The 17,664-nt window shown below is 37.3% G+C and overlaps 1 protein-coding gene across 1 annotated transcript; it reads left to right on the top strand.

Annotated features, from left to right (window-relative positions):
• Nucleotides 1–850: 850 nt before the first annotated feature.
• Nucleotides 851–2,204, top strand: LOC150034901 (uncharacterized). The gene is made up of 3 exons (XM_090315170.1): nucleotides 851–875; nucleotides 1,123–1,545; nucleotides 1,864–2,204. The coding sequence occupies exons 1-3, from the start codon at nucleotides 851–853 to the stop codon at nucleotides 2,202–2,204; spliced, it is 789 nt and encodes a 262-aa protein (XP_090171296.1).
• Nucleotides 2,205–17,664: the final 15,460 nt, after the last annotated feature.

The following is a 17,664-nucleotide window of genomic DNA, read 5'->3' on the forward strand; positions in this document are numbered from 1 at the left end:
AGGAACTTGTAGATAAGGGGTACATTAGACCCAGTGTATTGCCTTGGGGAGCGCCAGTCTTGTTTGTTAAGAAGACAGACAGTACTCTTAGATTATGCATAGACTATAGACAGTTAAATAAGGTGACCATTAAGAATAAGTACCCATTACCTCGTATAGATGATCTTTTCAATCAGTTAAAGGGAGCCACAGTGTTCTCTAAGATAGATTTGAGATCGGGTTATCACCAGTTGAAGGTGAAAGACACTGATGTTCCAAAGACTGCATTCAGAACTAGGTATGGACATTATGAGTTCCTAGTAATGCCGTTTGGATTGACAAATGCTCCTGCGGTATTTATGGACTTAATGAATAGGATATTTCATCATTATTTTGATTTTTTTATGATAGTTTTCATAGATGATATACTAGTGTATTCTAGTAGCGTAGAGAAGCACAAAGAACATCTTACAAATTATAAGGGAAAAGGTGTTATATGCCAAATTTAGTAAGTGTGATTTTTGGTTAAATCAAGTCATATTCCTTGGGTATATAGTTTTAGCTGATGGGGTTAGCGTTGATTCCCAGAAGATAGAAACAATAGTTAACTGGGAACGACCCCTGAATGTAACTGAAGTACGGAGTTTTTTGGGTTTAGCAGGTTATTATAGGAGATTCGTGGAGGGTTTTTCTAAGATAGCTCTACCATTGACAAACTTGACCAGAAAAGATGCGAAGTTTGAATGGCCGCCAGAATGCAAGCATAGTTTTCAGGTATTGAAACAAAGGGTAGTGTCAGCACCATATTAACTCTACCTACACCAGGTTAAGAGTTTGAGGTTTATTGTGATGCATCTCGACAAGGGTTAGGATGTATGCTGATGCAAGAGGGAAAGGTAGTAGCTTATGCTTCTCGACAATTAAAGAAGCATGAATGTAACTACCATACACATGATTTGGAGTTAGCGGCAGTTGTGTTAGCTCTAAAGTTGTGGAGATATTACCTGTTTGGTGAGCGGTGTCATATATTTATGGATCATAAAAGTCTAAAGCATATCTTTGATCAGAAGGAACTAAACTTGAGACAGAGAAGATGGCTCGAGTTGATCAAAGACTATGACTGTACCATTGACTATCACCCAGGTAAAGCAAATGTAGTAGCTGATGCTTTAAGTCGAAAAACCAGATCAACTAGAGCTAGTATCATTTCAGTGAAGGGTACACTGATTCATGAGTTGTATAATGCTTGGGCAGCATTATCAATCAGTCAAAAAGGAGGATTAGTAGCTTCATTTCAAGTGCGTCCTACGCTCATAGAAGATATTCTACGTGAGCAATTAAAGGATTCTGATTTTCAGAAGTTAACTGAAGAAGTAGATAAAGGATTGAGGACGGACTACCAATTAAGAGCTGACAGAGTGTTATTGAAAGAAGGTAGGATATGCGTACCTAAGAACTTAACACTTAAACAAGCTATTCTAGAAGAGGCACATAGTTTGGCCTATGCTATGCATTCAGGCAGTATGAAGATGTACAGAGCATTAAAGAGATCGTACTGGTGGCCTGGTATGAAAAGAGAAATAGCAGAGTATGTTGACAGGTGCCTAATATGTCAACAAGTTAAACCAGAAAGACAGAGGTCAACAGGATTACTTAATCCACTCCCAGTACCAGAGTGGAAATGGGGGCATATTACGATGGATTTCCTATTTGGATTACCTAAGACATCAGCGAGCTATGATGGTATATGGGTAACTGTGGATAGATTGACAAAAACAGTTAAGTTTTTACCTGTTAAAGTTACTTATACCCTAGACCAATTAGCTAAGCTGTATGTTGATCGAGTTGTGAGTCAGTTTGGAGCTCTAGTTTCAATTGTATCAGATCGAGACTCTAGATTTACATCGAAATTTTGGCCTAGTTTCCAGAAAGCTATGGAAATTAAGTTAAATTTTAGTATCGCTTTTCATCCACAGACGGATGGTCAGTCTGAGCGGACAATCCAAACATTAGAGGACATGCTGAGAGCATGTATATTGCAATTTAAAGGCAGTTGGGATACGCATCTGTCATTAATCGAATGTGCGTATAACAACAGTTACCATTCGAGTATCGGGATGGCACCGTATGAGGCACTATACAGTAGGCCATGTAGGACTCCAATATGCTGGAATGAAGTTGGTGAAAGGAAATTACTAGGCCCAGAACTTGTGCAACAGACATAAGACAGCGTTAAGATTATAAGAGATAATCTTAAGACGACTCGAGATTGGCAAAAGAGTTACGCTGATAAGCAGAGAAGAGAATTAGACTTTGAAGTTGGTGATAAAGTATTTCTTAAGTTATCTCCATGGAAAGGAATACTCAGGTTTGGTAGGAAAGGGAAATTAAGCCCAAGATATATTGGACCTTACGAGATAGTAGAAAGAGTTGGCCCGATGGCATATCGATTGGATTTACCTCCAGAATTATCTTGTATTCATGATGTGTTTCATGTGGCAATGCTTAGAAAGTATGTGCCAGATCCTACCCATGTGTTACCTGAGCAACCATAACAGTTGAAAGAGAATTTGTCTTATGAAGAGGAACTAGTGAAGATTTTTGACAGGAAGGAACAAGTTTTAAGGAATAATACAATCCCGTTGGTAAAGGTACTATGGCAAAACCATAGCATGGAAGAAGCAACGTGGGAAGCCGAAGAGCAAATAAAAAACAAGTATCCGCAGTTGTTTAATTTCAGACTTGTAGCGAAATTTCGAGGACGAAATTTTCATAAGAGGGAGGAAAATGTGAACCCCAAATCCTAATTTCTCTACTTGAGTTTGTTCCCTACTAAGACTAGTGTGATGAGTAGGTTGATGTGCAAACTAGTGTGGAATGGTATAGGAAAGAGTGGGGATTTGAAGAAAAGAGGAAATTTGGAAGCTTAACTTTTGGGGCAAAATTTGGAAATTTGGCTAAGTATAAATTTTGTGTGTTGATGCGTTGGAAGGGTGGTGTTGATGCATTGAAAGAGTGGTTGGGGATGGTATGCGGCTGAAGGAAGAAAGATGGAGGTGATGCATTGGAAGACAACCCATGTGTTGAGCAGCCTCGGCCAGCACCCCTGCCATGCGTCGAGCAGCCTTGGCCAGCGCCCATGCCATGCATTGGGCAGCCTCGACCAGATGCCTGCCCATGCATCGAGTAGCCTCGACCAGACGCCCTTCCAATGCGTCTAGCGGGCATGCCCATGCGTTGAACGCCTTGCGAGTAGCCATGTCGTGTGTCGAGGTGCCCTGCCATGCAGCCAAGCGCGCAGCCCATGCGGCCAAGCATGCCCATGTGGCAAGCGATGGCCAGCATACGCCACACGCCCATGCGTCAAAATAGCATGCCTATGCGCCGAAGCACCCAACCAAGCATCAAGGTGCCGCGTGCAGCCTAAGCAGCCAAGCACGCCCAATGCATCGAGCGGCTAGCACGCCCAATGCATCGAGCGGCTAGCACGCCCATGCATCGAGCGACCAGCCTATGCAGCGCGCCTATGCGTTGGTGGCCAGCACCATGCGCCCATGCCAAGCAAGCCGTACGATGCTACCTAGTGAGCCATGCATCGAGGATGGATGGTCACCCTATGTGTTAGTGATGGTTAGCTCTTGCGATGTCTAAGTTGAATTGTGATGGTAGTGATTTGGCTTGCTATGCGTTGACGATAGGCTAGGCATTGAGTATGGACCATGCGTTGAACATCCAAGAGTGGATGTATACAAAGAATGAGATAATCAGGAGAACATTATCAAAACTATGTGTCTTCTTGGGAGGAAAGCCTTAAGCCTTAAGAATTTGAGGTGGTGGTATCAGATTGGAGGCTCATGCGTTGGCAATGTGGGAGGAAGACACTTAGCTTGCGATGATCACAGCATTGCGTTGATGGGGTGAGAAGGAGACACTTGGCCATGCAACCAAGTAGGTGGTGTCAGCTCTGAAGAAGGTTTGGACGCTATAAATAGGGCCAAAAGACTTCATTTTTAGATCAAAATTCAGAAATATCGTAAAAAGAGTGGGAGAGTTGAGCAAACCTTAAGTTGGAGCCAAATCCATGCGTTAGTCATAGAGGACGCATTGGACAGTGAGGTCTGAAGAGGATGCATCAACTTGGGATGAGAAGTTCTCCTAATTTACTTGTGTGTTTGGAGTGATTCCAAAACCACTTGAAATCTCTGAGAGTCTAGTTTTCAGAGTAGGGCTTCTGGAAGAAAAGCTCAAAGGGATTGGGCTGGAAACTGAGAAGAACACAAAAAGGTCAGGCTATCAGATAAGCTTGGGCCCATTTGAAGATTCTGTGATTTCGGCCAAACCATGAAGATTTATGAGTTCAACTTTTAGGGTAAGCTTCCTGAGACATTTTAGAATATGTTTGTAGAAGGAAGTATCTCAAAATAAGGTCCAGAATTACTAGAAATCTAAGCTGCAGGTTGAATCTGGATTTTAAGGTGAAAAGGGAGCCCGTGGTAGAAAAGGGAGCTACTAGAGTGAAATGCTCCTAAGTAATCAAGGTGAGTGGCTAAAACGTTTAGACCAAAACATTTTCTTAAAATTTTTTATTACAACGTGTTATAGAAAGCATGTTTTAAAGAAGATTATTCTCATGCCAGCTAGTTTACAAAGTAATTTCCAAGCAAACCATGAGTTATGATTTAAACGCATGCATGTGTGAGAAATTGTTGAAAAGCGATTTATATATGTTAAATATACTCAGAATGCATTACTACCTTTAAAGCCATGTATTTATATGTCTTATACTTTACATGCTTTAAAGAGAAAGTCATTTATGACTAGTTTTACTTAAAACGCGATACCGAAGGACATTTGAGAAGGTATCCGCCCAACTAGATACTGAAGGACATTTGAGAAGGTATCTATTGGTACTGAAGGACGTTTGAGAAGGTATCTGAACAGAAGTACCTAAGGTATGACAGTACTTAGTATGGCCACGTGCACGTAGGTATTTAGAGTCAGAGATTGAGCAAAAAGGGTTCTCTCTTGACTAGTAGTTGGTGTTGGGATTGTTTTATCCACAGTAAGTATTATTCTCAACTGAGAAATATTTATACTGTTTTATGATTAAAACAACTTTATTTGTTTTATGCTTGGAAAATGTTTATACTACATTACAAGTACTGTAGAAGCTTATATTTCAGTTAAACTCTTTATTGAGATTTTGCATGAGAATCAATTACCTTTATTAAGTCACTCACTAGGTGCAAGCTCACCTCGTTTTCAAATGTTCCCCCCCCACAGGTAGCAGTCAAATCCTTTGAAGATAGCTCTGCATCTGCTCTGCCACTAAAGGATAAAGAGATTTGTAACCCGTCTGTCTAGGTGGCTATTGTTAATATTGTACACATGTTACTGTTGTTCATATAGGGATTGGGGTTTGTGGGTTTTGGGACTTGTGAATCTAGTGTTGCAATGACTCTAAATATGTAATGTTTTTGAATTAATAAATTTTGGCATAGACATTTCGCTGTATATTGTTTATATTTTGGTATTAGAGGTATTCCACAAGAGTTATTAGGCATTAAGTGTCGCCAAAGGGTTGATAACTGCTGCACTCACGCCCTTTCTTAGGCTTAGAGGTTAGTCTGGGGCGGGGTGTGACACGCTTCTTGCTGATACACTCGAACACCACAAATCAGTCATAGACATGAATCCGAAGGAACATGAATCAGTCATAGTGTGTAACCCCAAGGCCCACAAATTAGTCATAATGTACACATATACAGTCTTGTGTGTACACCTGCCCTGATGAGAAAAGCTAACCGAAACCCTATAACTTAGCATGCATCAATTTCCATATAACTCATGTGTTATATTTTACAGTCGTTTATCTTAGGGGTAAAATTTCCAGTATATCCTAAGTCAATAGTGTATTCATCATGGTCAAAATAGTCCAATCAATCTAAAATAGATAGTCCAATCAGTCTAAAATTAACAGTTCAATCAGTCTAGTTTAAATAGTCCAATCAATCCAAATTAAACAATCAAATTAGTCTAAAATAAACGGTCTCATCAGTTTAAATAAAAAGTCCAATCCAGTCAGTCAATGCTATAAATCATGCAGTTCAATCAATCATAAGTTATCAGCCCAAGAAATCTTAAGCAAGTAGTCCAAGTAATCAACTAAACAATCCAAGGGGTAGGGACGACTTGTCTGAAGGAAAACCAGTAGAAGGACACTTACATCAAATTGCAAGTCCAAATATTATTCTCCAAGCAAACAATCGGTAACTGACTAAAGAATGTTGAATAGAACCAACAATACAAAACCAAAAATCTAAACTAATCCAAAAGAGCCCTAAATTTAATTCATCAATTCCTACGAACACTCCAAATAACTTACTGAAGCCTTCGACCGGAGCTAGATTTCGAGAGAGTCAGCTCCTCCGCCCATCCATGGCACCACCGGCAGCCTTGACGCACATCCGCTGGAAGTAAGTCTTTGCTTCCAGCTGGTCATTTCATTTTCTCTTCTTTTCTTATATTGTATTGTATTACATTTTGTGATTAAGGAATTAATACATTATGTGTTCAATGCATTTCTGTGTTTCCTTCGATTCCATCTCCACCTTTCTTTACTTAGCGTCCATAACTTCTTTGCATCACTTAGTGAGATTGCTAGAGTATCGCATACTTAGTCATATGGATTAGGGATATAAAGCATGTAGGAAACCACTGAGAGGTGTGCGTTGCGTGAGTGTGTGAGTAAACCTTATTTGCTTAATGTGAAGCTTTAGCAACGCCTTTCTATAGGCGGATGCAATGCTTGTCTATGAGTAAAGTCAGCAACAACTAACTGCCCGAGAGGGTAAGTGGTTGGTTGCAATAAGCAATGTAAGTTATTGTTCACTAGAGATAGGAATAATCTTATGTCAGCAAAGTTCATGCATTTACCTTATCTTATGAGCGCTTCATTCATCATTTAGGCATACTTGAGATAGTAGTCTAAAATCCAAATCTAAGACTCGAGAGAGCAGATTCGAACGCATAAGCAAGAATGAGGAACTTAGAGATAAGCTCCATTTTCTATCACACAGCATATGCACCCTACGGATAAGATATTGCATGCATTCAGGAAGTAGGATACGGTGGTATGAGGCTAGCACGCTCATGCGGCGAAAGCACGTGAGCGGGTTATGGAGGTTTAGGCAGGCATAGGCTTCTCGACAATATCACAGATACATCGCATACGTCCTAGAGTAAGGCTCAAGTGTGTGTAGTATGATTGCATGGCTTGCGTTGACTAAGGTTGCCCTTGCGGTCACTCTTAAGGGTTGCAATGAAGACATCTCCACACTTTATCTATTTTTCCATCCATTTACTTCCTGTCAATAGTTGTCGTGTCTCTACCTCTCATTCTCATTCTCATTATGTTGTCTGTTAGTTAGGAGTAGTGTTAGCTTAACAACCCCTCCAATGCACATTACCACAAACATCTTGCTACAAGTCCCTGAGTTCGACCTCGGATCACCCGAGAAACTTGCGTTCATGTTATACTTAGCGTGAGCGCAAGAAAACTTGTGACAGGAACACATGAACATTGCATACATTTGTTAACGCAAAGTCATTCCAACGCATGACAACGACGCATGATAATCAACGAATACCTTAAGAACATGCATCGCATATTGCGTCCACGGAATTTTAGTTGTCGAGTAATTGACATCTATTTTCCCGTCATCAAGTTTTTGAAATGCACATTATTACAGTGCTAAGTTATTAAACAATGAAGGTTTGCATTGATAAAATATGTTAGACTGTGTCCAAAAAGCATTAAGTTCATAACATTGCGGTTGCATGCGTTCATCGCATAGAACAGTTAATTTTTGTATTTTTATGTAGAATATGCATTGATGCAAGGCGGAAAGTGCGATCATAAGAAATCAACGGACAAGCACAGCATTACCGCAAGGCTTTGCGGTGATTTGTGCTTGCAAACATCTGCTCAAGAAGGATTGCCGCATAGAGCCGACGCAACTTGGTGGGCATATTTGGGTGAAAGGCATAATTAATCACGATGGGATAGAAAGCTGATGACGGTTGAATCCGAATTAAGTTGAAAAGCTGCTAATGATAACAAGTACAATTAGCCTTTCGGTGAAAAATATTTGGCACATCAGTCAGAGAATTAAAGCCATCCCATCTGTGCAATCATAAGAAAGAAGCCGCATTTCACCTCGAAGCTCTATAAATACCGAAGGCATCCTTCAGAAAAGGGGTTCTGTTCAGCTAGTTTAGCAAGTTTTTGTTCATAGTTTAGCCTTGTCCATAGGTTTCCTTTTTATTTAGAAGACGGAGTGAGATAAGGGAAGAGACGTCGAAAGATCGCTCAGGGCAACTCGAGAGAGAACCCGAAGGCGTAGAAAGCAGAGAGTGGGCCGACTCTCGCGAGAGCGAGACTATCTTTTGAACAAGAGTAGAAAAGATAGTGTAAAAGACTGGAAAGCAAGAGATTGGTACTAGGCTCTTTATTCTCTTCTTGTATTGTTATTTTGTATTTCAACTTTATATTTATACACTGGAAGTTCTTATTCTGCATCTGTTCATTATCTTAACATGCATGAGTAGCTAAACTAATCGAATGAGTTGAGAAGAACTAAGCTAACATGACCTAGGATCGAATGAGTTGTGTTATGCGACCATGCAACACACATACAATAGTAAACCATCTCTCGACGCGAATGCTACAGCTTTTAATGCTAGAACGCATGTGATATATGCGATGAGTCTATAGGACCTACACATAAGCCTTATTCATATTTATGCGATGAAAAAATGACAAACATACAAATAAGGCGACCACATAATATCATTTCTATCTCTAGGGTGCATGCGATGCAGGTTGACAAACAGAGCTTAACTTTAAGTCCCTATCTCTTGCTTATGTAGATCTAATCTTGCTCTTTCGAGTCTAGATTCTGACCTAGCTCTCTCAAGTTTTAGGTTCTTTCTTCAGACTCTCTCTCGAGTAGCTCTAAAGGGGTGTTGGGCACAACATAAAACAAGATGATCGCATGCAATAAAGATCCTAGGTCATGTTAGCTTAGTTCTTCTCAACCCATTCGATTAGTTTAGCTACTCATGCGTGCTAACAGAGTGAACAGATGTAGAATAAGAACTTCCATTGTAAATATAAAGTTGAAATACAAAATAACAATGCAAAAAGAGAATAAAGAGCCTGGTAGCAATCTCTTGCTTCCCAGGCTTTTACACTGTCTTTTCTACTCTTGTTCAAAAGATAGTCTCGCTCTCGCGAGAGTCGGCCCACTCTCTGCTTTCTATGCCTCCGGGTTCTCTTTCGAGTTTCCATGAGTGATCTTCCGGCGTCTCTTCCCTTCTCTCGCTCCACCTTCTAAATAAAAAGGAAAACTATGGACAAGGGTAAACTATGAACAAAAACTTGCTGAACTAGTTGAACCAAACCCCTTTTCTGAAGGATGCCTTCGATATTTATATAGCTTCGGGGTGAAAGGCGGCTTCTCTCTTATGATTGCACAGATGGGATGACTTTAATTCTCTGACTGATGCGCCGAATATTTGTCATCGAAAAGCTGATTGTACTTGTTATCGTTAGCGGCTTGTCAACTTAATTCGGATTCAACTGTCATCATCTTTCTATCCCATCATGATTAATTATGCCTTTCACCCAGATGCGCCCACTAAGTTGCGTCGGCTCTATGCGGCAATCCTTCTTGAGTAGATGTTTGCGAGCACAAATCACCGCAAAGCCTTGCGATAATGTTGTGTTCGTCTGTTGATTTCTTGTGATCGTGCTTTCCGCCTTGCAACAACGCATATTTTGCATAAAAATACAAATATTAACTGTTTCTATGCGATGAACGCATGCGACTGCAATGTTATGAACTTAATGCTTTTTGCACGCAATCTGACATATTTTATCAATGCAAACCTTCATTGTTTAATAACATAGCACTGTAATAACGTGCATTTCTACCCGTTATCATCCTTACCAAAATATTATTGAAATTTTTCATGAACATTGCTGGAAAGTACCCCAAAACCCTTCAATGATTCCAATCTAACCCCAATCGGCTATGTCCTAAGACACCTCAACAGGTTGAGGAAATGAGACGAATTCCCTACGCATCAGCTGTTGGCGGCCTGATATATGTGATGTTATGTATGGGATCTGAAATGTACTATGCAGTGGGGATAGTCAGTAGATATCAATCTAATCTAGGATTTGATCATTGCACCGCCAGTAAGAATATCCTCAAGTGTCTATGGAGAACGAGGGACTACATGCTCATGTATGGTTCTAAGGATTTAATCCTTACTTGATACATAGACTCTGATTTTCAGACTGATAAGAATTCTAGGAAATCCACATCAAGATTAGTGTTCATTCTTAACGGATGGGCAATAGTCTAGAGAAGCACCAAACAAGGGTGCATTGCTAACTCCACTGTGGAGGTGGAGTATGTAGTGGCTTATAAAGCTGCTAAGGTAGTTATTTGGCTCAGAAAATTCTTGATAGATCTGGAAATTGTTCTAGACATGTCAAAGCCCATCACAATAGTGGTGTTGTGGCTAATTCCCAAGAGCATAGGAGTCACAAGTGCAGAAAACACATAGCGAAAGTATCATCTCATCCAAGAGATTGTGCATTGAGGGGACATGATCGTCATACAGATAGCTTTGAAGCATAATGTTGCTGATCCATTTACAAAGGCCCTCACGACTAAGGTGTTTGAGGGTCACCTGCAGAGTAAATGTCTACAGGACAAGCCACATTTGGTTAGGGCAAGTGGGAGATTTGTAATGGGAGTTTGTACCCTAGTTTATTGTTTTGTGTACCTTGTATTATAGTTTGACTTTTACATTGTACACCTCACTAGCTTTAGGTTGAGTGGGAGAGTTTTAAGGTTCATGCCCTAAATCTCGTAGGGTTCTATAGTTTGTAATTGTATTGTACAAACTTATTATTTATTTAATAAAATATATGATTTTTTATTTCAAAATTAGTTGCATTAACCACAAACCAATAAACTAGCATCCAAGGTTATCTTGTAGCTTAAACATGTATGTAGAGACATACGGGTGGATCATGTTTAATTGAGAACCTAAATGGTCTGTAGTAGATGGATAAGGTTGGATACCTTATCCTTGTGACACTACGAGTATGGCCTACTTTTTACGTGTTACAATTGTTATAAAGTGCTACAAACGATCTGATCCTGATCATTCATGTGGAGACATGTGCGCGGGGATATTCTATACAAAGTAGTTTGTCATTATATACAAAGTAGTTTGTATAAGACCGGACCAGAACTCTTATCTATGAGGGCAGTTCTTTGATTTTAATGGGTGAGAGTGGCCAGATCATCCACTCAATAAGCTTACCATTTTGGGGATTCGTCTATTTGAGGAGCTGGGAACACAACTACACAAGAAGAAATTCACTCCTTTCCCAAGGTCGGGGTAAGTAGATAAATTGCTCCCTTAAGGGCTGATTCCAAGGCTTGAACAATGTAGGGCCACATCCTCTCTTGGCCCGAGAGAGGTTTAGTCATAGTTGGACTATGATCTATCGTTCACTTAAGGAGTTAGATGTAACTACAGGGGCAAAACGATAATTTTGGTCTAGCTCTACTTACGAGGAATTTGTGAAGGGTCATCATATTGTTGATTGATTATATCTAATGGACACAAAAATATATCTATAATATGAAGAGTGCAATTGTCGGTCTTTAGTAGAGTGCTCGACAGTTGACGAATGGTGAATAATTTAATTAAAGAATTTGATTAATTATTCACGTACCCTTGGAGCTTCAAGCTACAGGTCCATGAGGTCCTCTTGGTAGCTCAATAGAACTAAATGAGAATCAGTATTTGGATTAATTTGAATTTTCAAATTAATTGAGGGAATTGATTATATACGATATAATTAAGTTATTTTTTTTTATATGTGATATATTTATTATAATGTATTTGATACATTATATTATTTATGAGAGGAAACAAATATTTGAATATGATTCAAATGTTGATTATATGAATTGGATTCATAATTATTAAATTTAACATAAATGTGATTTATATTAAATGCCATATGTGAGAGAAAAGAAACTATAGGTTATATTGTATATGATACAATATTAAAACTATAGGTTATATGTTATATTCGATATAATATATAGTTTAATATATATATTATATGATAAGTTAGTAATCGTATATATATATATATATATATATATATTAAATGATAATTTAAACAAATTGATTTTATTTTTTTTTAAAATTAATTGAAATTAAATGAAACTCTTTCCCCCTCTTTTCTCTCCACCCATGTAAGTGGGTGGTTTGTTGGTTTTTAATTATCTTTAACCTATGAGGGAAAAGAGATAGAAGTAGAACGTTGTTTTATAAAGAAAGGTTCTCTGAATTCCTCTCCTCTCTCTTCATCTAAAACTCTTATTTTCCTTCCTTCCCTCAATCCAAATTAGTCAGAGCACATCACTCCTGGGTTCTCTACCTGAGAATACCAAGGTCTCCAATTGGTGGTGTCCCAATTGGACATTTTGGCTTTGTTCGTGTTTTGCAGATCGAGGGATTTCTTGAATTTCTTGAAGACAGTCTTCAAAGGTAAAGTTTCATGAAACCCTAAACATTTTTTTGTTCAGCATGTTGTAGTTAATTTTATAATTGCATAATTTGTTTGTTTATTCTGTAAAATTTCTTTCTTTGTAAAATTAAGATTTGGGACGATCCCGCTTCCGCTCAAGGGTCATTCAATATAGGATACTTTAATTGGTATCAGATGCATTTGTTATGATCCCAAATTCAAATTTTTTTAATTAAATTTTACAGTGCTATTGGGTTTTTCCTTTCTAAATTTGTTCATGATTCATGTGATGAATGTGGTTTTGTTGATGGATGTTTCAGGATAGGATACTTAGTTTTAAGGCTTTATTCTTTTACAATTGGTTTGTAAAGGCCCCTGTTTTGGGCATAATTATGTGGAATAGGGTCTGTATTTGAGTGTCTTTGTGTCGTTCATGGCTTTTTCGATGTGGATCTGGAGAAAATGGGACCTTTTCTGACAAAATTTCAATGGAATTTGACGCTGCCCAGATAGAAATGTCTCGCAGTGTTGCAACACTGTGCCTTAGCGTTGCAATGCTGCGACAAAGAACAACGTTGTGTTCTTTCCGTAGCATTGCAACACTATAATGCGAAAAAAACCCAACCAATTCTGGTGCAGTTCGACTCGTGGTTCACCTGGTTTGACCGCAATTTTGTCATTTCGGGCGGTTTGGGTTCAATCGGTAGCTGGTTGGTCCGGTTCGAGCAGTTCAAGGTCTGGTTCGCTTGTATTTGAACTAGTTGACTCTTATTCTTGTAATAATTAGCTTTTAAATTCCTTTTAGGTGTCATATCCTAGTCCATTAATTGTTAGTTTTAAATATACATTTGATGTATGTTTTTTTCTTATATGTCATATTGTACGTCATATAGAATTAAAACCCACCATAGGTTATACATTTATATTCATGCATCATTTTATATTATAAGTATTATAATATATGTATATGTATGATTTAAATTATATAGCATGCTCATGCATCATATACTATAAATGTTATAGTATATGTATGCATGCATTTATAGCATATTCATGCATCATATTATAATTGTTATAATATATGGTTGAATGAATGTATGGATGTATGCGATAGTTTGATTCATTACTTTATTATATAATTGTTATATATGTTAGTAATGAATTGTGCTTGCATGAAGCATGATACTACCTTAGCTTAATTTATAAATATTATGATTAACTAAAGTATGTCAAGCATGCAATGAATGTTTTAATTGTTTGATTTATTTATAATTATTATAACAAAATGAAATTAGAATTAAAATCAATAATTAAGAGTTGCATGCAAACCTTAGGTAATAATCATCTTTTAAAATTGGTTTTAAAACATGATTAAGATAGACCTAAGATCACATTTCTAATAAAATTAGAAATCTTAGTTTAATCTTTTAATTGGTTTAATAAGATTAAATTGATTGTTAATAAAAGATTAAATATGTAACAAGTGTATCTAAAAGGAACCTTTTGTCTAAGACGGGTTCTGTAAACCCCGTACTCCATTTTTCCTACATAAGTGAGTAACAAGCGTGTTAAGTAAAATTATGAAAGGAGGTAAAGAAAGTCGGCAGATGGAGGAAGAAAATTCTAAGTGTTAGAAATACTTAGTCAAGGGTGAGTTTTAGATAATATAACAAGTAAAAATTGGCTAAGTATGGAAGCAAAGTTTAGGCATAGGTCCATAAGGTCCCCTTGGTAGCTCAATGGATTCAAGTTGAGAATCAGTTTTTGGGTCAATTTGAAATGTTCAAATTGACAAGAGAGAGTTCGATTATATATGATATCGTTGACATGATGTATGAAATACATTAATCGAAGGAAAATGATATAAATATGATTTATATCTAGTGGAGGAGAAAAGAACTATGGTTTATATGTTGCATTTGATGTGATATTAAACTATAGGTTATAAATATCACATGGTTATATTTATTTTTTAATTAAACAATTATTAGATAATTGTTGGCGGTTTTTTCTCCGTAACCAAATGAGATAGTGAGAGGTTGCATTTAGTTTTCGTAACTGGGGGATAAAATGAAAATGGTTTTCATTTCTGCAAGAGATCAGATACTCGCTCACCGATTAGTACACTGCCTATTGCCTAGCAAACCGAGAGCATACACGACAGCTTAAATTTTACTAAACAATCGTGTACACACGTGCTTTTCCTAAACAATCGCATAATCTTTCCTAAACGATCTTCGAGCTTTTTCTAAGAGATCGCATGCCCGAGCGTTTTACTAAATGATCATCTAAACAATCAGCCCTAGTTTACTACACGATCGTGTCCTTTTACTAAACGATCAAGCAGTCGTCTATAAGATAGACTTCCGATATCTCCCACTTTCTTAGTCGTGGTAAACGATTGTTCCTTCCTCCTTCCCTCTACCAAATCCAACAGAGCCCAAACCTCCTGGATTCTCACTCCGAGAATATCGAGGTTTCCGAGTGGTTGTATCCTCCATTGTTGCCTTGTTCGTGAGGAGTCCATTCTATGGTGGACGACAACGAGATTTGGTGGATGATAGGCTTGACGATCTCAGCAATAGCGAGATTGGATAGATTGACAAAAGCGAGATTTAAAGCAAAGAAAAGTTCTTCAACTGGTATGTATCTCGTTCCTTTGTTGTTTAAAATTCAAAGCATGCTATAATTTGTTGTTAAATGCATAACTTGTATGTTTGATTGTCAATACGGTATTTTTGTCACAATGAGTTTGGAACGATCTTGCTTCCGCTCAGAGGTACTCTTTGATAAGAGTTCCTTAATCCACCCATATCATGTCTTAAAGTCCAAACCATTCTTAACTATTTGAGAATCTTGAATACATTTATTTTCATTTCTCTCTCCAAATTAAATAAATCTTTCCTTAAATACTTTTATTTTTCTTCACATTTATCCTTGTTTAAACCAACTTCAAGGTGCACTTTTCACTTTCCAAGTAAAACATAATCCCTAAACCAAGACATGTGACCCTTTATAACCTTCTCCAAAATTTTAAAAATTCCATTCCAAACTTGGAACTTTAGTAGAGTATCCCCACAAGATAACATTGCTTTTAAACTTCAAAAAGTTTATCCTTCCTCTTGGTATGGTTAATTAAACTTAAGTCTTTCCGTCACAACAAAACATAAACAAGATCAAGTTCCTTAAGAATAATTCAATCCAACAACTCATTTTCTCCTATCTAAAGTCAACTGTAACTTCAACCATCTTGGTCTTCCTTGACCAATTCATCTTACTTAGATCCTGGAGAGAGTTCCCCATACTATCGCTTTATGTCCCAACTAGCAATCCTTCTTCCTTTTAGACATGTAATATGAAGAACCAAACACCTTACCTTGGTCCACCAACTTCGACACCGTGAAAGTGATCATGACCTTTTTATCCTTCCGAAATTTCTCTTGAAACATTTTGTCTCTAACATCTAGTAATCCTTATTAAAACTGAAGTCACTTCTTCACCTATTTCTTATCTTATAAAACAACTTTAATCTAACACCTAAGAATGTGTGCCTCATGATAAAGTTTCTTATAGCACCACAAATTTTATTCTCTTAATACAAAACTTAATATTATTCCTCAGTGAATTTTCAATTCACTTACCTTATTCTATGACTTAACTAAATACATCTTTTTATTTTCTTTTCAGTCATAACTCTATAACACTTCATAGTTCTATCAAGTTTCAATATTTTTTAACAGAAATATATGTCCACTTATAACCATCATTCCATGAATTAAATTGACGCCAAATGACCTTTATTATGATCATTCTTCCTTTCCATAATATCAAAACAAATAGTTATCATATTAACTTCTTTCAAGTCGTTAACTAACAATGACAATCAGTCAGTACATAAAGCTTAAACATGAAGGCTTTTAAAAACATTTTCCATAAAACATTTAATGAAGGATCTGTAGTTAGCCATAATGAACATAAAACCAAAACTTGCATCGTAAGTCAGTCTATACAACCTAAAATTTAGGCTCTGATACCCACGGTAACGACCAAACCTTTCAAGTACTCTAACAAGGGTCGTTACGACATAATGCACATTTACATTCAAAATATTTTGACCATTCATGTAAAATGCAATAAGACAATAAAGACAACTTTAAAAAAAATTATAAATTTAATAAATAACAAATAAATAAAACCTTTATTTGGAGTCCCTGAAATCATTTACAAAGAAATTAATCAAAATAATAAAATAAAATTTTCTGTTGTTTTCTATTAACTTAAGAAAAACCATAGACTGAGTGGAAGCAATTTCTAATGTCCCCATATGGCTCTATCACAGATCCTGTCTATCCCTCCCCGATCCATTCTTGTCATTACCTAAAAGAAGACATAAAAAAGGGAAGGGTGAGTATAACAATACTCAATAAGTGACCCGCTACTAATCCCTTTAGGTTACCTGTTAGCTAATTTATCCAAGCATCAGTGTACATCCATCATATCAATCATTGTGATCCCGAAGGAGTCACATACTAGTCGTAAACATGATCTCGAAGGAACACGCATCAGTCATAGTATGTGACCTGAAGGTCCACAAAAGAATATAAATCAATCATAGTGTGTAACCCGAAGGTCATAAACATGAACCCAAAAGAACATAAATTAGTCATAGTGTGTAAATCAATCATAGTGTGTAACCCGAAGGTCCACAAATCAATCATAAACATGAACCCAAAAGAACATAAATTAGTCATAGTGTGTAACCTGAAGGTCCACAAATTAATCATAGACATGAACCCGAAGGAACATGAATCAACCATAGTGTGTAACCTGAAAGCCCACAAATCAAACATAATGTGCACATATACGGTCTTGAGTGTACACTTGCCCATATGAGAAAAGCTAATAGAAACCCTATAACTTAACATGTATCAGGTTTCATATAATTCATGTGTTATATTTTAGTATTCATCATGGTCAAAATAGTCCAATCAATCTAAAATAGATAGTCTAATTAGACTAAAATAAAGTCCAACCGGATAGTCCAATCAGTCTAA

Source organism: Benincasa hispida, chromosome 7 (assembly GCF_027475165.1).
Source record: "Benincasa hispida cultivar pf3 chromosome 7, pf3_genome.v1.1, whole genome shotgun sequence".
Lineage (NCBI taxonomy): Eukaryota > Viridiplantae > Streptophyta > Magnoliopsida > Cucurbitales > Cucurbitaceae > Benincasa > Benincasa hispida.

Coding starts and splice junctions, on each gene's coding strand:
- LOC150034901 (XM_090315170.1), top strand. CDS start 851: ATGTATGCTGATGCAAGAGGGAAAG. Junction 876..1,122: donor TGCTGATGCAAGAGGGAAAG/GTAGTAGCTTAT, acceptor ACTATCACCCAG/GTAAAGCAAATGTAGTAGCT. Junction 1,546..1,863: donor GAGATCGTACTGGTGGCCTG/GTATGAAAAGAG, acceptor CAATTGTATCAG/ATCGAGACTCTAGATTTACA.